General features: G+C 50.7%; 1 protein-coding gene across 2 annotated transcripts in view; it reads right to left on the bottom strand.

Annotated features, from left to right (window-relative positions):
* Positions 1–8,762: 8,762 nt before the first annotated feature.
* MMP17 (matrix metallopeptidase 17) overlaps positions 8,763–24,066 on the bottom strand; it is a 67,949-nt gene continuing 52,645 nt past the window's right edge. For both annotated transcript variants that reach the window (XM_069794927.1, XM_069794928.1), the window contains exons 4-10: positions 23,775–24,058; positions 20,480–20,656; positions 20,245–20,344; positions 17,945–18,027; positions 13,619–13,771; positions 11,024–11,281; positions 8,763–9,755 (exon numbers count right to left, since the gene is read on the bottom strand). In XM_069794927.1, coding sequence (XP_069651028.1) covers positions 9,427–9,755; positions 11,024–11,281; positions 13,619–13,771; positions 17,945–18,027; positions 20,245–20,344; positions 20,480–20,656; positions 23,775–24,058 — 1,384 coding nt within the window. In that variant the 3' untranslated portion in view covers positions 8,763–9,426. The remainder of the gene's footprint in view (positions 9,756–11,023; positions 11,282–13,618; positions 13,772–17,944; positions 18,028–20,244; positions 20,345–20,479; positions 20,657–23,774; positions 24,059–24,066) is intronic.

Raw genomic sequence — 24,066 nt, 5'->3', positions numbered from 1 at the left:
CAGCACCCTCCAAAATAATGGCATTTTCCTGTCCTTATTTCAGAGCAAGAGCAGGACCACTGGAAAGCTCAGTCACCCCAGCTGCATGACCACACAGTTGTTGTTCCCCACCACCACCCCATTTTTATGTCTGCTGCAGGTCCAAATACACAGCACTGCTGTTGTAGGGCTAGTTTGTCTTTATGGTTGCCTTGTGTTTGGTGCCGTGGTAACTCATACAAGATGTTCCCCCATCCTCAAAAAGCACAGGAGGAGGAAATCAGAGGCCTCTACCACCTGCAAACCAAAAGACCACGAGCAGACTCGGTTTCGCCAATAGCGCTGGCACAATATAAACAGCCTGTGGAAAAACAAGCAGCCCATCAGTTGATAGGCCTGATTCCCTGGCTCATGGCCCAAGGAGAAAAAACTCGAGAGCACTGAGCAAAGGATTCAGAAGACAGCCCTTGAGTCCAACACCTGCCACAGAGATTAGTGACCGGTGACCTGCACTTCCACAGGGGACAAGGCCTGAGCGGAGGAGCACCAGTGAAGGTACCCTCTCCCTCCTGGTCCTGAATTTTGTCAGCAATCACAAAGGGCTGCTTGTGTCCGGTTTAGAGTACGAGTCCCTAGTGACATAACTTGTAATCAATATAAAAGGCAAGATTAGAATTAACTTCTGATATTTCTCCTACTGCTCACCCTGCCTTAATTCAGCGTGGTTTGCTAAACACCGCATTTAGGCTTTTGTTCTGATTTAAAAAAAAAAAAAATAAAAATCTGCTCTGCACTCATGGCTTCAAGAGGAAAGAAGTGAAGGAGAAAGTCCGATAGCAACATCGTCTTTGCTGCTCTGCCCATAAAGACGGGCTCAGCCAGACACAGCAGCTGCACAAACTGGTCTTCTGCTGCAGCTCAGCTTCTTCTGCAGTGCTGGGAACAGCAGCCCAAAATATCAGCCTTCAGAAGTTTGGTGCTATGATGGATGTTCGCTGATACGCATTTGAATTATTCCTAACACTTCTCAGAGCTCTTCACATCCATCTATGCCAATATGCTTCAGAAGCTGGGTTCAAGTGAGGCAAGAGCCCTGACGGCAGGCAGAGAACAATACCGCACTTTCTCTCTGCTATCTGCAGCATGATTACACCCCCAGGACCTCCACTGGGCACACCTGCACAGTCCAGCCTAGTCCAAACAAAGCTGGAGATAACATGTACATAAACACATGTGCATTACAAGGCCAGGCAGGCAGTCGCACAGCTACTCCTTTTGGTGGAGTCTGTTGGCCAGCATTTGTTTGCTTATCCTTAGTGACACAGACAAGCAAGTAGGAAGCAGAGTTGAATTAAAACTCAACACTTTAAGTGTGTTTGCAAGGCACAGGATAGCCTTAGAGCACTTCCTATGCTGTGGGAGAACAGCAGAGAGGGATACTTCCCAGGAGTTGGTAAAGCAGCCCCTTCAGATATTTGTCAAGCCCGTTTCTCTTGCCAGCCTCCTGTTGGGACCTAAGGAGACAGGAATTAAATTAGTAAGGGATCAACATCTCCTGGCAAGCACTTGCCAAGTCAGCCTGTATCAGTCTTCAGATACTCATGGAAGGAGAAGCATTATCCCTGAATGGCTTTGCCCAGGACCTGTAGAGGTGCCAGCTCACACAGCTAGTCACCTCGTCCTGCCCACGCCAAAGGGACTGGTAGAACAGGGCAACGCACAAAGCCCTGCACTTACTGTAACGTGGGAGGCAAGGAAGCCTGTGCTGGCTTCCAGCAGGGTAGACAACAGTAAATAAACAGATCGCCTTTGACAGCGTAGAGAAGAATGTTTCACTTTGCTAATGAGAAACGGCTTATGCCAGTGGAAGAGGAGCACCGGGGTCATCCTCCTTTGCAGCAGCTAACAGAATGACACAAGTTTTGATGCAGATCACAATGGGCGGTTGATGGATGAGCCATACTTCAGAGCTGCTGTGACAGAGCGTGCAGAGCAAAGTTCTTCCATTACGTCACTGCTACCTTGCTTGACCCTAGGGTTAAGAATAACAATCAGGCTCCACTGCCTCAGGCTGCCAGAATGAAACTATTTAGAGACAGGCTTCCTAGGGCAGCCATGAGCTTGCTCCCCTGGCATGCTCACAGGGAGAAGATCTTTGAGAGGTAGGGCCCATCAGTACCCCCAAAGGAGATGGAGGCCAGTAGGGACACGACTTCATTCCTATAAATGCAAGAAGTGCCAAATGTTTGGCATGTGCTTTGCCGAACAGGATTAGCATGGGCCCTGCAAAGCTCTGCTCGCCTGAGCATGGCTTTTGTTTAGGGGGTTTCTGATCTCACTTGTTTATCCTGGTTGTACATGATTGTGAAAGCCTTCCAGAGCCAACAGAGATGAAGGAAGTGCATTCCTGATGAGCTGCTCCCTCTCGAGACGGCCCCCTCTCTTTCAGTAGAGGACTCAGCAGCCAACACAAGGCATCGTGGGTTTTATGAGACTAGAAGACGACCCATGGCCTGTTTCTGGACAAAACCTACTGCAAGCTGCGCGCACATGGCAAGGACACCTCAGAGTCCCCCCTCTCATATCCCCCATGACAGAAGGGAGTATATGAGGGAGATTGGGTATGGGAGCACTGTGCAACCTCTTGTTAAGTACTAGAAATGCTCTCTCCTCCCTGGGAAGTCAAGTATTTGAACCCCTCTGAGACACAGGGCTGGGAAAAGCAGGAATTCACTTGCTTGCAGAGGTGCCTCAGGAGAAAGAGCCAGCTGGGCATCTGGAGTTACAGCTAAATCGCTCCACTCTTCTTCATGGTCTCCTTACACACATACTCATTGCAGCCTGGGATGTCTCCTGCTGCCCAGCAGGCACATCTGGACAGATGTTTTCAAGCCGCACCACAGACATCTGTCAAATCCCGTCATGCAAGCCTCCCTTCTGTAGATGTTCCCAGGTCACTCCAGTCCTGCTTTCTCCCAACTTTGTATTCTCAGGTCAGACTATTGGAGATTCACCAAATATGTTGTGGTATTTCTGATCCTCATGACCCTGGGCTGAGGTCATGATATCCTCTAATGGGTGGTGGTCATCCATTATACACAGATATAAGAAGCTCTCTAACCACTGGTGCCTGCAGAGCTCCAGGATCTTCTTTCCTTAAGAGACCATTGATGCCAGCCTGACCTGTGCATTTTTGCAACGGGGAGGGAGAACTTCATGGCAGCAGATGAGGAAAAAAAGAGGATGAACACAGCAGTGGAAAAAGGGAGGGTGAAAGCAGATAATTGCTGTAAAACACTGCATGGTCAGGAAATTAGAGCAGTTAAGAGCCTGGGTTGAGCATTAGCGATGACATTTCAGGTAAGTTCAAGCACAGCTATGCAAATGAGCGGGGCAAAGAGTTACCACTGCTTGTGTGGAAACCCCTCCCTGCGAGCTCTGCTCAGAGGCAGGGCTTCGAGGCAGGAGCACAGTTTCATCACAACAAGCCCTTATTGGCCCCAGTTATTCCATTACCTGGCAACTTTGGAAACAAGCAAACCCATCCCACGGCGCTGCCTCTTTACTGACACGCAAGAGCTGATGTGTGCACTGCGTAGCTGTCATCCAAGTAAACACGGAGTAGCAGGGCGAGTGCCCAGGAGCAGAGGAGTTGCAGGATGTGAGATAGCCATGGTGCTTCAAGACAGCTGACGATGGACAATTGCCACATAAAGACCACCCAACACCATCATTTTCTATTCCCTGGACAAACCCAGCTTCAGATCCAGAATAAACATCAATTCCTCAGGCTGGGAAGAGGAAGGAGACGTTGTTGCCGAGTTGCCCTGTAACCACCGAGCTCCCTGCCCTCCTCCCCAGGGAAAGCATGCCAGGGACCATCCTGACTTGGCTATTTCTGCAGTACAGACAGGGTGGGAAGCAAAATAGGGTATTTCCACTCTTTGAAATTTAGTGGAGGGGCCCTGCATACAAACAGGCTTCTGCAATCATCACCTGTGCTCCCCCCAAAACCCTCCTCTTGTTCTGACAGAGAAGACAAGACCACATGTCTGATCTGGAGCGAGACACCCTTTTGCTCCCAAGGTTTTCAGCTGCACAACACATTGTCTCAGTTTGGCTTGTCAGATGTGGGGTGAGAAGGCCTCTCCCCAGGATGCGCGTTTCCTCACATGAAGCCCAACGACGAGTTGCCACAACCCAAGCAGCGAGTTGCCACAACCCAAGCAGTACAACCCATAAATCTTGACGCAGTTCCCTGGGAAGCTTGTCAAGTCTTGTCCTCACCGCAACAAAGTGGCCCTGTTGTCAATGCAGCTCTTCCCCTGCCAAGCCGTGCTTGCTGAAAGCTGCTCAGAGCAGACTGATCACTGTCCCAGTGAAAGCCAGGCCTGGGTCTCATTTTATTAGACTGCTTTGGGTGTGCAGTCAAGCTCAAAGCCCTTTAAAAAAAAAAAAAAAAAAGGGGTGAAACCCAGATCCTTCCATGTCACCGACAAATAAGCCCACCAGAGCTGGCAACCTAGTGCTGAGTTAGAGTTTCACTGCTGACAGGATCATAAATCCCAGAGGTTTGGGATTTGTTTTTTTTAAACCAGGGATGAGAAATTTGGGTGGAGGACAGGGAACTGCTCTGGCAGCTCTTGTGGTAGTTTTGTTAGTGCCACAAAGTCAGTAATCATTGGTACTGCAGAAGATCCAGAGGTAGCCCCTCTGCTTCCCATTTACAGCCCTAGCACATGCCTACAGAAATCCTCCACATACCATCCAGCTTTAATACCCTCTTCTATTCTTAGCCCAAGCTGGTCTTCTTATAGACTATTACTCAGCTATGTTTTTGGCTGTCCTATATCCCTCCCCTGGCCTGTTCCAGCCCCACAAGGCCAGCCAACTCCCCCTGCCTAGAAATTTCAGAGAAAAGTAAGTGATCCACAGCACCAAGCTTACCAGGAACTGCTAGGACATAGAGAGCCAGGACAAGCCCCCTTCCCCTGGACAAAACATCCCTTGGGCTTGCTTCTGCTGCTTACAGCAGCATCAGGCTCAGCCCCAGCTCATACACTATGCTCACCTGGCAGAGAGGATGAAAAAAAGCAAGGCGGCAGGGCTGGAGGCAGCTCTGGTATTTGTCCTCTCCCAAACAGCCATCTGAGAAGCAAAAGGCAGCTCCATCTCTAAGAACTGCAGCAAGGCAGGAAGGGTTTAGGAGCATCTACCCACCTGCTGATATAGGGCATCATCCAGAACAGCTCCACCTGAGCTATGGGGCTGATCCCCACCACCTCCTCTCCTGGCCCACAGTTGTGCAAGGGTATTTTCTGATTAAATTGGAGGTTGAGGAGAAAAAGGTCATTCTTAATAAAGCAGAAAGTCCCATATTAGAAAAACCATCTGGGGCAAGGGCTGAGGGTCTTCCCCTCAGCTATAAGGGGGCTGTGGAAGGCAGGAACATTTTATAGCACACACGCCTGTCTTATGATTTGAGTCAGCAAGTAACGATGAGTCTCTTTTCAATAACTTTATTGTGTTTCTCAAGCTGTTAAGTCCCAGGTCTTGTCTGAGATGACTTGTTATTAATTTTTAAAAAATCCAGGCATTGCCATGGCTCTGTGATTTGAAAACTGCTCCTGCCCACTTTACTCTTTTTTTTTTTTTCTTCTGCTTTTCTTTATGGTACCAAAACAGAAAAGGCCTCAAGGGCTGGCTGAGCCTGGGGATGGGCGGGAGTGAGAGCCAGGAAAAACCTTGACTGGACCCTGGAGCCAGCCCCAGCAGGCATAGCTGCCATTAACTCAGGTTTTCAGCTTTAAATACTCATGGGTTCAAATGGCCAGTCCTGTGTGTGTTCCCCAGCCCCCCCCCCCCCCCCCTTTAAATTCCCATCCCTCCTATTACACAGAAGTATTTCAACTCTGAAATGACCTCACAAAATCCTCTGAGAATTTAAATAGTTGGAAAATATCTAGACTGGGCAATATGCAATAGGAATATGATGCTCAGGTTATTTTTTCGCAGGGTGGAGGTGGCTTTTCCAGCTAAGACTAAGGATGTTGTTGTGGAGGAGAGCCGGCCCAGGGACTCTGGGTAGGACCGGAGGAATCCAAGCACAGGGACGGTGCCAGGGAGCCCGGCGGCAGAGCATCGGCAACGTTTCGGAGTCCAGAGACCGCATTTACATTACATTCTTATTTTTAAGCTGCTGGGAAGCACGTCTGTGTCCCTGCAGGCAGAGCTCTCGGGCCGGGAACGGGAGCCAGCGGCTGTCTCTGCTGTCATCCCGCGGCCGTGCCGGGGACTCCGGTGCTGCCGCTGGCCCAGAGCCGACCCGCTGCCTCCGACCTCCTCTGTGCCCCGGGGAGAGGGCTCTTAGCCCTTGGCAGCGGTACAGCCCCCAACCCAGGGCTGTGTTTGCCCTTAGCTGGCTCTGCACCCGCTCGGCCCCTCTCGGAGACGGTGCCCGTCTCCCCCAGACCCAGAAAAAGAGGGGGGTGAGCCTGGCTTTAGAGGAAAACCCAGGAGAACAAGTTCCCCAAGTACCAGGCACGTGCTGTGATTTGCACCTCTTGCCTCTACCCTACGAGCGATCCGCAAATGTGGTTGGAACTGGCCAGGGATTTCCGAATACACCGTGCCCAGAGGGGTGGCTGCAGAGGCATCGCGTGGGAGCCCCGGGGCCCTCGTGGCCTTCACAGCCCCCTCCAGGTACCGCAGAGCCCCCCACCCTGCTGGGCACAGGGCTCGCTCTGCTTTGGGTCTGTAAAGCACGAAACCCCTTCACCGACGGATGCGCACTGCTTCACCCACGCAGGACTGCTGTGTCCCCGTGGAGGAATGATGCAGCACCCTGAGCACCAGGGCGCTCGCTGTAGCACTGCCTTTGTGCCATGGTCGTCTGCTCCCAATGCCCCAGCCCAGCCAACCCCACACTGAACCAGTGAGCTTGATGGGAAACGCTCCAGCTCCCATTTTCATCCTGGGGGAGCTTGAGCCTCCTGCGGCCGCACCCGGAGCTGATGGCAACGGCAGGGCAGCTTTGCCAGTGGCTGGGGGAACGACCAAGCAAGCCACACGCTGGGAGGAGACAGCAGCATCTCTCCATCCTTCCCAAGGGTTGTCTAGCGGCAGCAAAGCCCCGATTCCTGCTCCATTTCTGATTATCAAAATGCATAATTTGAAGTAGAGAAGGGCGTATTGAAAGCCTTTCCACAGGCGAGGCTTTATTTATAAATCAGAGTCCCCCACATTAAATAAACATAATTTAACTTGATGTCCTGTTAGTGTGGGTCCCAGCACCACTGTGACCACATCAGCATGGCTGCAGGGCCACTGGTCCTTGTCACCACAACAGGATCCTTGGTTGGGCTGGAGAAGCCATGCAAGCAGTGCTAGCCATGTCCCCGCCTCCTCTGATCCTTCAGTTGCAGCTTCTGGATAGTTCTTTTGTGGAAGAAGACAAAAAAAAAAAAAAGAGAGAGAGGGTGTCTTCCCCAAGATGCTGTGCTCCTACCTGGCTTCATCTCCAAGGGGAATTTGTAACATGCTGACATTCATGCAGTGTCACCCCAGCAAGGACTAAAAGCCATGCTTTCTTGACACAAGAGGGGAGAGGAAGAAAAGTGATGTGAACCAAAGGAAAATCCCAGCTCCCACGATGGCAACCCACAACGCCCTGCCTCTGCAGCCTCCGCTCGACCCAGCAGGCAGGGGTGGGATGGGGACCTGCTTTGAGCAGAGCAAGACTGATGCAGAGGGAAGACCAGAGGCAGCTTTACTCAGCAGAGGGAGCTGCTATGCATGAGGATTTTTTGGTTTGTATTTTTTTTTTTTAAAAGGATGTTTAATGCTTTAATGGGAGGTTTCCATTGACTCATGTCCCATAAAATCACACTGTAGCACATCGTCCTGAAAATAGCTGCACCCTGTGAATGATTGGGACTATTTAAAAATGCAAACAGCAGAGAGGAAAACTCAAGGTGACCCCTTTTTTCTATCAGGAGGCAACCGTGCACTTCTGCCTTTCCCACTCTGCCCCGGAGGGCTTTGTGTTATGCCCGGCCCCGTGGCAAAAGCCCTGGCTGGCACCGGGGCCAGTGGAGCAGCCTTGGGTCCCACAGTGACGCTGCCTGCGGCCAGATTTCTCCCAGGAGCTGGCCCTGGCAGAGGCAGCAAGAGGCATTTCTGTAGGAGCTTTACAGAAGCAGGGCAGAGAAGAACAGCGTGTCCCAGTGGCTGCTGCCCATTTCTCTCCTTTAACAGCCCTTGACAACACCACCCTGGAGGACCCTGGCCTTCCTGACATCTCTATCGCAGTTCCTAGCAAAGCTTCTCACTCACCATTTTCCAGGACTCTCAGATGCCCAAATTATACTGCAGAAAATGGATTAGCAGCAAGAAAAAAACCCCAGGAACATCCTAATGCAGCGCTTGACCTTGCTTCTGTCGCTCCAAACTCCTGGCAGAGGCATCAAGAAGAGTTTGAGGCTGTGCAGCATCCCTCCTCCCTCCAGCCCATCCTCCGCAGCACAGCCAGGTATCACAGAGTCACAAATGAATGCAATACATCTTGGTCCCTCCCAAAACGTAAACCAACCTGAAACAGGAACTCCAAGAGCAGGAGTTCACGTGCACGGATTAGGCTGGGGTGGTGGGTGTAATTGCATCTCATTTAGCTGCACTCGGCAAGGTTGCTCCTTGCATAGAGGTGAAGCTGCTCCCGAGCCTCAGTACTCAGCACCTTACTGCAGGTGGCAGGCTTGGTCTGGCAGAGGACTGGGACATCTCTGTGTAGGCAGCCAAGGTTTATTAGAGAAATTGTTAAATTCAAATGACTCGGATACAAAGATAAGCTGCACTGCCTTCTGAAAGGCAAAGGTGTTTCTGACCCATAGAAACTGATACAGGTTACCGAGACATCAGTGACCACAGCAGGTTTGACAGTAAAATGATCACCTTGCAGTTAATCTTCGTGGAGTCAAAGTTTCTTTCTACCTAGTACATCCAATAGGATGCGTACATTGTGTCAGCATATAACTACCGCCTCTCGCCTATAGCCTTGCTGCCTTTCCTTCGGGATGTTGCCATGTCTCAGCAGCATCTCTTCTGTTCCCATTCAATCACAGTAGCTCTTTCCTCCCTTCTTTGCTGTGTTTAAACATCCAAAGCAACACATCTCTATGGAACATTTATAAATTCAGCGTCAGGCTGCTCTCATCTTTAATGAGATGGGGGAATAAGAAGGTGCAGAACTCAAAATCTGTTATTAGACCTTTAAACTAAAATTAAAAAGAAAAAAACAGAAACCACTGTTCATTTCTCATGGAGAATTCAAACCCTTCACTGGCATGTTCCTAGGAATGTTTTTCTGCTTGCAACAGTTAGCATCACGGGATGGCATTCCCCTCCCCTCCCTGGAGCACCGTGGCATTGTCTCCTCTGTGGGATGAGGTGTCATAGGGCTGCACACAGCAGCGTTGCTGTCCACAGGCTCGTCAGCATGAGGCTGGATGACAGTCTGAGCACAGGGCAAGGCTGGAGGGACGGGGAGGCCGAGGTGCAGGAGCAGACCTCGTAGCCGTTTTCTGAGCGGCTCTCGTCGTGCTGCCCTGGTTTGGAGCGTGCCCCAGTCCTGCTGCTCCCAGCTGCTTCTGGAGAGTCAGACTGCATGTCGCTGCACACCAGCCAGTCTCTAGCAATGGACTGGGGATAACCAGGCTGGGCTTCCAGGTCACTGTCCAGCACTTTCCAGTACTCCTTGCCCCTGAAGAAGTAACTCGCACCTGTGAAGAGACCAAAACCCAAAGGCAACATCAGTGGCGATGGGTGCTCTCCCAGCGGAAAGGGCACAGGAGCACTGGGAGCAGCAGAGGAGCAATCCCACCCCTGCTGAGCCCCAGGGAGCGGAGGCACAGGCGATACCACTGCTTGTTGCCCGTACCCTCTCTCACTGCAGGAGCACGGCGGCTGCTGGTGGGATGCTCAAAAAGATGGTGCTACGCCCGGCCGGGATCTCTCACACCAGTCAGGAGCCACCAGACAGATGGGAGGCGGGTGGTGAGATGTCACCTCTTCTATGGTGGGTCCTAGAGCAGATGCATCCCCCTAGTACCGAGGGTGTGCAGGATAAAAACCCTAGTAAATCCACGGCTGGATCCACTGTACGCGTCCCAGTGGCCGTCAGTGGATGGTCTTTTAACAGGGCATGGTAAGGCTGAAGAAGACCTCACCTACCTGTAAATGACCTGGGGTGCATGCTGCTATCCCCGGGCTCAGATAAATAACCTGAGCCTTGCAGGGCCCTGGGAACTTTCTGTTCTCGGGTGCATGTTTTCCACTCTGAACTGGGAGGTTGTGAGTTCTCTAAGCAGGTCTCAAGCTCATGGAGGACTCCTACCCACGCAAATGGCCGGTCGCTCTCAACAGCTTTGGAAATTCAGCTTGAAAGGCCTCTGGAAATGTCCCTCCCCTCTGCCTAGTTTAATGGTTGCTATTACACTGTTAGGTCGTCAGTAAATAAAACCTGGAAGTGCCACTTTGTTGTGAGTGAATGCCTGTTTTTATACATCTGTGACAAAATTTTTGTGGTCTTTTCAGGGGGAAGAAACCACTGAGAAATCTCATCCCCAGAAAATAAGTCGTAACTCTGGGGAAAACGTCTCCTTTAAAAATATTTTCTGTCCACGTCCTCATATATATAGCTAAAAATCCAATGACAACAAATTCAGTGAGGAGCAAATCAGCACATATTAGGATAAAAATCACTGCGAAACAACATCAACTGTGTTCTTTTAATAAAATCAAATTATTAGGCCCCCAGGATATTTTTGTTGCCTGCTTGAAAGTACGAAGTCTTTTAGCGAGCAGTGTGGGGAGCTCTGGCTGGAAGCCTATCTCCCTCTTCAGCTTTCAGACACTGGGAACTGTTGTCCCATCAGGGACTTAGCAGTTTATGTCGGCAGGCAGGGTAGAAGGAGCTAGAGCTCAAGTGCAAATGAAGCACTGATTTTTTTTTTTCTTGTGTTTGTTTTGAACTGGCATATGGACTCACCATCTGACCATCTCATGGCATCATCTAAAGGGCTTGGTATTCCCTTCCACAGGATGGTCTCTGAAGGGTACCCAGGATCCATCCTCCGCTCATGGTCGTCGTAGCACCAGTAGAGATTGTCCTTAAAGAAATAAGTCTTGTCATTGTGGGCCCAGGAGAAAGCGGCATCGATTCCTCCCGGTGGCAGACCGAAGTCTGAGATCGGCCGTGGATATCCTTCCTCCACGTTATTGTCTTTGAAGACCCAGTATCTGTCTCCTGTGGAAAAGAAAGAAGCACGGAGCAAAATCACATTTGTTTCAGTCAAAACCAGCATTCTCCGGCAGACAAGCTGCTGTTTCATTATCTGTTGCCGTGACAATTCTCAGGACCGAGCTCTTGGCGTTTAAGGATGGGGACGAGAAGGCAGCAGCCCAGTGGGGAACCTCGATCTTTGAATAGTTGCTTTTTTGTGTGTCAGGCTCTCCATGGAGCATAGCCCCCTTTCGCTCCTCAATGGCTGCAGGCGTGACAGTCCCGGGACATGAACACGCCGACAGCATTAGTACAGTTGTCACTTTTATGTGTTTGGTAGTGGCATTTGGTTTTCTGCCCCATTGATTTCTGCCTGATATCCAACTGCAAGAAACAGCAAGTTACATGCAGCTTTTGTGGGCAAACTGGGCACTTTCTGCCTGTTCTTTGACTCCTGGGAAGCAAAGTGTAGTCCCACTTTGGAAGAGAAATCGCCACAGTTTTTAGAGCCAGCTGGGCTGAAGGACCTGTGGATTTTAAGGGATGCGAGTAGGATGTGCAGGGGCTGGACAAATCCCATCGGAGCAGCCCACTGCTCTTCAAGCATCCTACACAGCCACCTCACCCTGGCCAGGAAAGAACCGTCAACACGGTTTTTTTCCAATAAAAATGAAGCACAAACAACTGGCCCCTGGTCTGTGGCAGAACAAGAAAATGAACCCAGATCTCGCAATTCCTACATAATCCTCTAACCACTGAGACAGTCTTTCTGTTTGTACAATGTCTCTTTGGGAACCTGCAGCGTCCTTTTAGGTATCAGATGACCTATTTTAAAGATCAGAGTTTTTCCTCCCTTGGTTTTCTAGAAAATCTGAAAAGGCACTTCAATACATGCCCATGTACCAGCAGCAGGACCTTAGAGGTTGAGGTAATTTGTGTGCTTTGGTTTCTGTCCAGGGATCAATGAAACAGTGCTGGAGAGAGGGAACGAGACAGTATTTTATAGCTAGAAACAAAATCTTGAGTTTAATCTTCAGAGCTAGGCAGGACTAACACACACATCGTGCGTGACCATGGAGCGCTGTGCCTCGCAGGGGCAAGGCCCCAGCTGTGGCACATCTGTAATTCTGGCCTCCCAAGCAGCCAGGAGGAGCCCCTGGACCTGAGGTGCCGGGGGCCTGTCCATCCCCAGCAGGGAGAGAAGGAAAGAAGGGAAGGAAACAAGTGAGTGCCGCTGTGGTCCGCAGCCCTGACTGGGAAGGTCTGGTGCCAGGCGTAAGGGCTGCCACGCTCCAGCTGGCCCAGTTCCCTCCGGATTAGCAGAAAGGCAGTGCTGGGCGGGCTGCCCGAGGCAGCTGGAAACATGCGGCGGAGCTTTTTGCCTCCCGTTCCTCGGGGAGGTGCAGGGCTGGGGGCAGCTCTGCGGTGCTCGGCACACGGGCAGCCTGGAAGGGCTTCGGCTGCGATTGGAAACGCTTCTGCGCGTGTAGGGGCTTGCGCGGGATGTAAGCCATTCCTCTAGCCTTGCTGGAGGAATCGAAACCCGAATTATTGCTTTCAGAAGTGCTTGGTTCAGCACTTCTGAAACCGATAATTGCACCACGCTTGGAGTAGAACAGTCGGGAGACAAAAAGCAATTTCCAGCCGGGGAGTACAGAGGGCTGGGATGTATTTAGCTCTTCAAGTGCACAACCTTTCCAAAACAAAAGCCGGTGCCTGCCAGGGGCTTGGGTAACATTCAGCACATGGGTAGCATCTAACCAGCGCAGGCAAGTGGTTTGTGGGGGACTTGGACACTTGTAGAGGAGCCAAGAGCTAATCTCTTTCCTCCAGCTCTTCTGAAAGAAACTTGCGAGTAATTTTAAATAAAAAGAGAGGATTATACCACTTATTTTAAGAAAAAAAAAAAGTAACAGACACATAATTAGCAAAACCAAGCTCTTCAGGTTTGATTTTTGTCCCCTCTGCTGCTGCTTCTCTTCTCAACAACAAATACTAAAGAGTGAAAAGGCCAAAGAAGGAACAGAAAACCCGTAGTGTGTGCCTGGGTGGTTCCTGCTTTTATTTCATTCTTGAAAAGCTAAGATATCAGTTAGATTTGGCTGAAGTTTTTCTTCAATGACGTTTTCCTCATTTTCTGGGGAACGTGACTGCTACTTTTTGCCTGCCCTCCCTACAAGCTGGTTTCTCCTGACCTTGCTCACAGACAAAAGGTCTTGGACCTGCCCTGGGAGATGCTCAACGGCTGACGCTGGTGTCTCCTGCCTTCAGGAGAGGTCAAAACGCTGCCAAGATACCTTGGCACCGGGCTCTACACCGGGGAGACACGCATGCTACCTCCAGCACCGCGTTTGCTCTCACCTTTGAAGAAGACGATCTTGTGGTCGCTGGTTCTCTCATAGACGGCGTCCAGGCTGTCCAGGTTGAGCGGCAAGCCTCGCCAGAAACGGTGGATCTGAGCCGGCTGGAGGGAGACCAAGTGCTTATTGCGAGTCAGTCTCCAGAAGTACTTGCCTGGAGGAACAGACTAGACATTACTGAACCACACTGCAACCCACCTTCGCTGGGGGAAACGAGCACCAGGCACGTGGCAGCGGCAGAAAGCAAAGTGCGTGAGATGGGAGCTATGAATTAGAGGCATCCTGCTTTCCAGCAGCAGCTGCTAGCACTTTCTATGTCTGGCAGACCATTAGAAGAAATCCTCTTTTGGGGATCAAAATAATCCTCTGGACATTGGCTGGAGTTGTTCTACTCCTGGCCGCAGTGTGAAGCTGCGCCGCTGAGCCGGATCGGGTGAGAGGAGCCTTTCATCTCCCACCCTGCTCTGCATGGGACCTCCTGGGACCAGGCAGCAGCTGAAGCTACACCAGGCACCAGCAGCCTTTAGTGAGAGCCTCCGAAAAAAACATCCCTATTTCTCCTCTCCCGGAGCACCCGCAGCTTCCTGCACACAGGGTACCCAGCTGCTTTCATATTTAGAAATGTGTATGATGTTACGATGAAAGATGGAAATATCAGAGGGGTTTTTTAAATGAAGAAAGGGAGTAAGAAAATAGAGGAGGAGGAAATTATATTCATAAAACTGGAAGGGATTGAGGTGGGGAAGGAGGCACAATTAGGCACATCTAGAGCTGTAGGGTGAGCAGGGAACTTCAGTCCTGCGGTGCTCCCAGGGGCTGAATGCACCGGTGGTGTAAGCAAACACACTTCTAGTACCTGCAGCAACACTGCCCCAGCCAGAAAAGTTTGGCTTGGGGTATTTCTGGAATATTTTGGGTAGCGGAAAAGGAAACAGGTTTGTCCTCTGTGGGAAGGATGCCAAACTTTCTCCTGACAAAGGAGCCTTACGTGGGATTTTCCACGGAGTCTTAATGATTTTGGGGGCAACTCAAAACCCGACTCTCTGCACTGTCTCTGGGATTCCCAGCCTGAGTTTTTGCAGCACGCTTTCCGCTGCATCTTCCCCAGAGAGCTCGACACAGTGAGATCTGAGCTGGAGCAAGATGTCTAAAAGCCAGGTCTCAACTTCATCTCATATTTGTTATTGCCTGTTAGAAATTATTGCATGTTATTTACATCTGTTCTTGCACGGATTCCCAAGGGGGGATAAGCAACAGATACCAAAGATGCGTCTTCAGATTTGTATTCACGACGCTCAGCCCCTTCTCCAGAGCCAGCAGATTGTGACACCGTCTTTTAAAATTTTATGGAAATTGGATCTTAGCCTAATAATGCAGGAGGCGAAACTCTAACACTTAAACATCTGCAGAGAGGGGGTTTTATTCTAATTATAAGGATTTATATCATATTCTTATTCTTCTGCTCCAGTTTGCATATTTGCTCTATCTGACTGAAACCCACAAATGAATAATACATTCAAATGTGGCAGGAATTGCCATAATTACAGATTCTTTTTAAGAACGTTAAAAAAAATAGGATTCAAATTTGGTGGCTATTGTACATCGATGGAAACACATGTAATTAAATAAAGATGATCTCTGCATCTCTAATTAGCGAAGCACTAGACAAAGCCAGATTTTCACTTTTTTTAACAAGAAATACAGCTCAACAGAATTCCTTCTTTAGTAGATAAGTATCTGAACTTCAGAGTGCCCTGGGCTCATTTGAGACAAGGAGGGAAGCCCCAGTGCTTTTGACGTTTCAACCTTTTGCCAGTGATGGGCTCAGCGGGTGTGCAACTGCAGCAAGCAAGCTTTAAATCTACCCTCAAAGTCAGGCATAGCCTGGGCTGTTGGTTGGTTTTTTGATAAACTATCAGGAAAAAGCAAAAAAATATAGCAATTAAATAGCAAGGAATTTTTAACACAACGGCCCAGTCTGCCCGCGCTCATGTTTTGTCATGGCCAAGCCTGCTCGCCAAAGTGTTGCGTTTACTTGGTTGATCATCAGCCAAAGCCAGAGCCGCAGGCTGCCGTTATCATGCAGAAATAGAATAAAATAAAATAAAATAAAAAAACTCCACCCCCTGTTTGTTTAAAAAGCTGGATTTAAAACCACCCACCAAGGTGGCAAACAGAGCAGGATGAAAGCCAAGTGTAAAGTCCTGCTTTCCCAAGCATCTCGTTTTATATGGATGATGGGTTGAGGCAATTGCTTTCTTTAATACCAGGCGATTTTGATCCCAGCTGTGTACCATGCTCTCCGTACTTCGGCTGCCTCTGGCAAGGTTGCTGCACGTACCGTGCAGACACACACACAGGCCAAAGTTGTTTTAAAAGTTCAGGAGTCTGGAGCAAGGCACCTAAATCAAAGCAAGCGGTGTTTTGGAAGTGCGGAGAACCTGCTGTTGCCTTCAATATGACAAACCTGGGAGCCCTGGGGAGTTCCAGTCCTGGTGTCTTCCCGGTGGGAGAGGCTGCTCTCCAGCTAGGGAACCAGCTGGACCAGCTCAGAACAAAACATCCATCGATGGAGGGAGCTCATCACTGGAGGTCATTAAAATCCTGCCCCAGAGGTGACATCCCCGCTCCTTGGTGCCCAGGATGGTTTGGTGGCAGCAATGGGGGCTCCAAGGGAGATGCTGGGCTCCGGAGGCAGCCATGCAGCTGGCACCCACTGACACTGTGCTCTTTACATTTGCATTTTGGCCCACAATAAATATATCCAAAAATAGACACCGAGATAGATTTCTCTTTAGTTTTCTTTTTTTTTTTTTTTTTTTCCCCTCTGAAAGACAGACAGCCATTTATCCTGGATACCAGTTCTTGTCTCTTATTTTCCCTTCTTCACTGTGGCTTTTTGGAGCCGTCATCCGAACAAATACCACAGGGGAACAGCCTCTGTATTGTGCTCCCCCAAGGGCACAGACAACATCGAATTCTCTGGAGCTCTTTTGCCATTCTTGCCTGCGACCCGAGACTCACACTGTGATACCCAGATAGGTTATACATGCCTGGACGCTGCTCCCAGTCCCTGGGGGAGATGCTTCTGCTTCCCCACTGAATGGCTTTGGGGTGGCCAAATGGCGGCCAGGGATGGAAAGAAATGCCCAGTGGGCACTTTTCCATCTTGGAAAGATGGGAAAGAAAGCCCATGGAGTGCAGCCTACATGGGCTCTGTACAGCTGAGAAGGCACCGACGGGATCCTTGTCGACAGCCGGGCAGCCCGGGGACACGCTGCCAGTGAGTGTTTGCTGACACGGAACCAGAAGACTCTGCAATCGCACGCACGTTGTCTTTGAGCAATGCACGGCAAGCAGCGTTAGGGAAGGTGAAACGTGGGAGGAAAGGGAAGCTGGAGGCATCCAGGAAAAAAAAAAAAAAAGCAGTGGAGAGCTGTTGTTGCTCTGCTTTTTTTCCTGGATGCCTCCAACTTGGGCAGTGCAGCGTGATGGGGCAGAGCGCTGTACAGAGTGCTGTGCTGGATTCTCACCAGCCCGCCGCTTCAGAGGGAAGCGTTAAACCCTGGGACGTGCCACGTGGACACACGTCTGCCCTGGTGTTAGGACACACGTCCCTTGTGGGTGCCGCACCGGCTGTGCCCTGCGGTGGGCAGGAGGGTTTGCTGCCACCGGCACAGCTTGCAGGTACTCCTCTGGTCTCTCCTTCCTAACCACCCGCCAGACCACCCAACTGCTCTTGGCTGCAAGTCCCACAGGTTAATTATGTGCTGGGTTTAAAAATATCCATTTTTATCATTTTAAAATAAATTGTGTTTCAGTTTCGCTGGCTTTCGCCTTCTTTTTGGATAAAAGAAATGGTCGATTTACCGTGCAGCCTTTTGGATACCTCTAGCACATCCCTTTCCCTCCTCCTGCTCCCTCACGGTCCCTGTTCGGCTGTGATCTCTGCCTGTTCCCCAGCAGTGCCACCGCGTGTCCCCAGCCATCGGCAGAGTGGGCACCTCCTCCGCTGCGCCGTGACAGACCGTGCACAAGCCGGGCGGTTTCCTTCTGCACTGGAGGCAGGATTCCCATTGACATTAAAATTTCCTTATCGTCTGTCCTCAGCCTTAGCAGGTTGATTAAAGGTCTGAGCCCTTTGATTTGAGCCAAAAGGAGTCGGCGGCATGTGAGACATCTCCCTGGGTCTGCAGACCCTGCAGCCTGCAAACCCCGAGCCAGCTTATCCTCATCGCCCGCCCCAGCCCGTCCCACTCTGCTGCTGCAGCGTCCCATGCCAACTTCACCGCAGGGCGATGCACACAGAGACCATGTGGGCGCTTACCTTTGAAGAAGAAAGCCTCTCCCCTGATCTGGGCCACCGCGTCAAAGTGAGTGTTGCATCTGTTGGGCACGTCCCGCCTGAGCCTGCGGAGAGATGCCCAGGTGAGCACAGCCCAGGCGGGCAGCGGGGACCCACGTCCTCCCTGGTGTCCTCCATCCCGCGGACCACATCTCCCCTGCCCCCAGAGCCCCCAGCAGAAGACCACAGCCTGCGTCCATCTGTCGTTCCTCATGCTCAGACCCAGCCATCCGCACGGGGATTTCCGAGGCGAGATTGGGAAACCCTTATCCTGAAGACAGCTTTGTGGCAGACACGCTCCCTGGGCCGCTGGAGGCCATCGCTGGGAGTCAAGCGGGGACACGCTCTACATCTACCAGCTAGCATAACTGGTGAGGGCAGAGCTGGCTCGCCGCTCCCCGGTGGCACAGCGTGGCTCAGCCGACTGCCCCCGGGCAGCAGGACACGTGGTGGGCAAGAGCCAAGCAGCATCTTGCTCCGGCAGCTGGGGACGTTGCTGCTCTGACGCTGAGCTCCGAAATGCCCGCAAGAGGTGACAGAGCTGCAAAGCAGAAAGCAGATGAGACCAAACACAGGGAGACGATGCCACATGCGAGACGATGCCGTGTGACGTGTGGTGAAAGCCACCCGGCAAGTTGCAGCTGAGATACTGAGCTGCTTTTAACCAGGTGGGTGGGAAAGGCACAGAGTCCGAAGGACCGAAAGAGCTACAAAGCCCACGTGAGAAATGACGACTGATGGAGGACAAGGAGAGGATGCTGGAAACATGCACAGAAAAGCTGCTGTGGGTGACGGGAAAGCATAAATCTAATTTGCTGATAGAAGAGTTGTGCTGGGCTGCCAGTACCCATTTCACAGCTCTCTTTGGGCGCAAAACGACAGATGGGGAGGTGAACCCCATCCACCCTCCCATTCATACACGGGGCAGGAAGAAGGGGAGGGTATGAACAAGTGCCCTGCTCCTCCTGCTGCTGGTGTGAGACGATGGTCTCCTACAGCAGCAGAGAGAAATACTTTCATCTCTAGGTCAAAACATGGCCATACAGATCCTTGTGGACAAGCTCCATTAGAAGCTACATGGGAAGAAAGATAACTAATGGCATTCAGCATATTCAAGGAAAAAGGGTCCGTTAGGACCCTCATAGGCTTTCTGCAACCCCTGGCAGGTGGGACACCTCCACCAAGAGCAGGTGCTCAGCACCCCTCTACTGTGGGCATCGCACCAGGCAGGGCAAAGTGGCGTGAAGAAGGTGCTGAGGTGGGAAACATAACTGCAGCACCGGGACATTTTTTCAAGATTATATTCTTCTTGGTCCCATTCCTGTAGGAATAATCTGGTTGTTCATGCTTCAGTGTTGTTATCCCCTTTTTGCAGATGGGGCATTGAGGCACAGAGGGATGAAGTGACTTCCTCAAGGTCAAACCCCAGGTGAGGTTAGACCAGGAGGCGAAGGTGACCTGCTCCATCTCTGCTGCTCTCACCTGGGGCACTGCTGGTATCTGGCAAAAATATGCGTGACCATGAACTCCTGCCTTTTTGTTCAGTGTCCCTTCCTCTTTTAACTGTCCTGCTGCCCTGGTAGTAAAACACTTTGGTAACTCCAACATTTATTAATGAGCTAGATCCAGAACTTCCCTTAATGAGGGCACGCTGGTTGCTTGATGACACTCAGTGTAAGCAGTCCTTTGCCAATTCAAACCTGCGTTGGAGTCAGGCTATCGGTCCACTTGTTCCAATATTCACCCCCCACAGGTACATTAGGGAGTTGCTCACCGTGGAAAGATTCAGGTAAGTTAGGCTTGCACAAATCAGGATATTGCAGACGAAGTTTGATTAAAATTTCAGCAAGGTTGAGTTCACCTAAGGGTGGTGGGGACAAATTTCCATTAACATGAGTAAAATTTTGAGTCTTAGGGAAACACAAAGCATTCCAAGATGATACAGGATTTCTGGATGTGCCTTGAATGATAAAAAGTAGCTAAGGGATAGATAAAACCTATCACTTGTTCCTGCTTTTAACCACTTTGGTTGTGGGCTGGCTGGCCAGTCTCCACACATACTGCTTGAAAAAAAGCAGCAGTGTATGCAGGAGATGATCAGGAGACATGAGGAAGAAGGTGCACTTTCTGTGTGTCTGTGTTTTCCAGAAGACAAAAGGTCCAGAGGGAAATACTGAAGCCAGAGTGAGCGGGCAAGATACTGATGCTTGAGTGGAGCTTCACTACTAGATGTCCTTTGCAGGAACATCAGCGACTGTTGAAAAGAAACAAACTTGACTTACGGGACAGTGGAGCGGTTCTCTGGCAGCTCTGGCAGGATAGGATGGTCATCGGTTTTGCTTACTTCAGGCTTGGCTGTGGGGGACACAGATTCCCTGACTCCTGCGCATAAAGACAAAGAAGCAGTAGAGGGCTACACCATCTTCCCCAACAGCTCCACTGACCCCAGAAGACAGCTATTCCAGCATGCCCTCATGGCAGAAATGGGCTGTAGCCAGGTGAGGGAAACAAACTTACCGTAGAGTTGCCAGATTCGGACTTTGTCCTCATAAGGTAGGTCATACTTCAGAGGATCCCCCACTGGACCTTGGTAGTAGGGTCTCATGATAGACTCTATGGCAGAGATGTGGGTCAAGCCAATGGCATGGCCAAACTCGTGGACAGCTACAGCAAATAAGTCCATCCCATGAGCGTCTGGAAATAAAGACAAAATTGAAATAAAAGTCACTACATGCTGATTGTGTTTTGGGGGTTTGGGTGGGCTGTAAGGGCTGTAAGAAGAAATGTAGGTATATGTTGGATAAATTGGAAAGAAAAGCTTTGGAATAGGTAAAGTCTAAAAAAGACATTTTTCTCCAGTTGGAAAAAAGGAGACCTAAGTGTATCATATGAAAATGGAAAGCAAGCCAGACATCAGCCCACACTGCAAGTCCTCAGCTCCACACAAGCATAGGGATCACCCCTCTTATTCCCAGATCCCCAATGACACCTGACAAAGAGCTGGACAAAGAGCTGAGACAGTGACCTTGGCACAACCATCCGTCATCCCCACTAACCAGCGCTACAGGAGCTGGGCCAGAGTGGTCGTCTCCTGTACCTTATGCCTGCCCTGCAGCAGCTGCCGACACAGTCTTCGTGATGTCCAGAATACCAAATTTCTGCAGCCGCTAGCCAGAAGCTTGTCAAAGCCTGCGATAATGAGCAAAGCCACACGCCAAGGAACCGGCGAGTGCCCGGCAGTGCCCGCCTGCCCATGGTGCTCTGCTGGGCTTTCCCTGCCTGCACAACGCTGGCATCGCACGCCTCTGCCCTGGCCAAATTCACTGCAAACGCCTTCCTGCATGCATACAAACGCGGAGCTGTTCACCTGCTCATCGGCCACCAACCCTGGTCATCTAACTGCTGTCCAGTGACCATATCCAGCTTGTTTCCAGAGGACTTGGTCGTCTTCTCCTCTTCTACACCTTGTGCTGGTGGGGCTGCAGCTCCAGGGTCTCCTCCCTAAGGCAAACACTTTGATCCTCACACACCATGCTGGGCGTCAGGGAGACTTTATTGAACATTGATACCTCCTTCGATGACTTTTTTTCCTCAGTCTAGACTATCTCTATTCTATTCTCTTTCCCCAGATTTCTGTATTTGCAATCCAACCCCTAGTGCCTCACACTGCACCCACACACAGACCCATCCAATACTCTCCAGAGCCTCAGACACTCAGGTCAGATCTCAACAGGGGCTAATGTCCGCTTCCAAACCTACACCACCACTGCCAAAGCAAAGGAGGAACTGCTTCCAGGACCTGCACGGGACTGATCCTGCTCGGTGCATTCTCACCACCCAGCCCCAGACTAGCTGGATCAAGCACCCATGCAATTGCTGCCCCTCGCTGCACAGCAATGCCCTGCAGAGCAATACCAGAGGGCGGCGGTGATTTTAAGTATGGTTCTTACCAAGATCATGATTGCAGTATTGTAATAAAAAGGCAGTGAGGTCGGAAAGGTCTCTGCAGAGCTCGGGGGAGCCCCACATTCCCTGAGCCACGGTCGGGGCCTGAGGAGGTAGATGTTGCATAGAAGCAGCTGTGGCTGATCCTGCACAGTCCTTAGTGCTCCCCACTGGGCTTGGGTTGTTGCGGGGGGTTAGGGAGGTAGGGGCGGGCATATTTTTGCTGAATTCTGCTTTTTCCTTGATGACTATTATTTACAGTGTCTGTAAACAGCCAGGATTTTTATAACCTGTGCTGTTTTCCCCAGCACTAGAAGAGAACAAGACATATGCTTTCTGACATTTTAATGCCAAACTGACAACCTTGGGGATATTTTTATATCATCTACCAGGTTGTTATTTTTGAATCGCTAGGGAGAACAAAATAAATAAAAGATGAAGCTTGGATAGCTCCAAGACCTTCAAAATAGAGGGCAGCTTTCTCGCTGTCTGGTTCATCCCTTCATCCCTTGGTGGTGCTTGGAGGGATCCTCCCTGCGAGGCCGGCAGCCCCGAGCTCGCTCCTCCACACAAGCCTGTTTCACAACAAGCATTCCCAACCACCAGCTACAAAAGGGGCACCACTCCTTACTTCATCACATAACACATGTGCTACAGCAAGTTACCAGACCTCAGCGCTTGCCTCTGCCCTGTACGTCTGCAGAGCAGAGCTGCTGTTTTTCTTCCCCATAAGAGACGTCGGTTGGGGTTGCACAGTGGCATGAACCAAAGACCAGGTTGAATCCTGAAGAATCAGCCTGTCCAGACCTTTAGCCTTAACCTCAGACCTCCTCCAGCACATCTGGCGAACCTCCTGCCCACAAACACTCCGCAGGGATGGATGGAGGTCAACCGGTGGGCAGGGAGGAGAGGGGCAGGGAGAAAGAAGGTATTAGCTGGTTTCAGGGAAGATGGTTAGGTCTAAACAGAATCATTAAGCTGAGGCAGCAGGAGCCCCCGGGAGGCTGGCAGAGAAGGTGACACGACAAGTAAATTAGCAGCTGGTGACTGCAGAGGAGACACTCTGTCAAAACACAACTGACACGAAGGTTGGGGACCCGATCCCCACAGATGGCTCATGCAGCAGAGGAACACTCGCTTCTGAAAGACCCTCTGCTTATTAAAACTCTGCTCTAGCCAGACAAGATGCAATAAAAGAAAAAAACACTAAAATTGTAACTTGTAACCATCCTGATGTCGGGTAACGGACACAAGATGGCAGGAAAAACCTAGAGTTCACAGGGGGCTTTTTCCCTGCAGACCACAGAGCCCTTTCCAGGCAGGTCAGCTTATAAATAATGCTTTCAAAATAGGAAACTGGGATGTGTGGCAGGGAAGCCACTCAAAAGACGCCAAAGTCGGAGAATGCAGTCCCCATCCAAGAGCTCCAACAGCTGGCACACCCAACCTGTGACCTTCCAGGTCCCAGAAGAGTTGGGGACTGGGGGTGGGCAACGGGGAGCTCTGCAACTGCTGATACAATGGGGAGAAACACGGAGATACCATTGAGGCTTCCAGGAACATAGAAGGTCCTCAACACTGGCTGTTGTCATTTCGCTAGCAAGGCTGAGGGGAGAACCCTCATTCAAAAAGCGAGTGGACGGGGTACTTCAGGACATGGTTTAGTGGGCATGGTTGATGGTTGGACTCGATGATCTTGAAGGTCTTTTCCAACCTAAATGATTCTACGATTCTAACCAGGAGAAGGTGTTGGGATCCCCAAGCCTGGGTGAAGGTGTAGCAGAGGCTAAACCACTCTAACTACCAGAGCAGAGGAGGGAAACTGCGAGCCCTTGCTTTTGGCTGCAGCTCTCCCACCCTGACCTACCTGATGATCGGAAGGTCCAATACTCGTCGTCATCAAAATGAGTGTCTCCTGCCGTGTGATGGTCTCCAGGGAAGAAAGCATGTGCCACTGTCCCACCAGGCCCATCGAAGGGATAGCCGTCATTGTGATCTGCCTTGGAGAAGTCTATCTGGATGTCGGCATTGTTACCTGCCACTTCATGGAAATTCAGAGGGGTAATGTCACTCCAGACCTTCAGGGCGTAGTACATCAGGGCTCGGACTGTGTCATGGCCCAGGTGGGACTCTTTTGGGAAGGTGCGAACTCTGAAAAA

The sequence above is a fragment of the Haliaeetus albicilla genome, chromosome 10, assembly GCF_947461875.1.
Source record: "Haliaeetus albicilla chromosome 10, bHalAlb1.1, whole genome shotgun sequence".
Lineage (NCBI taxonomy): Eukaryota > Metazoa > Chordata > Aves > Accipitriformes > Accipitridae > Haliaeetus > Haliaeetus albicilla.
The sequence above is the reverse complement of the archived record's forward strand: the minus strand, read 5'-3'. Positions and strand labels throughout refer to the sequence as shown.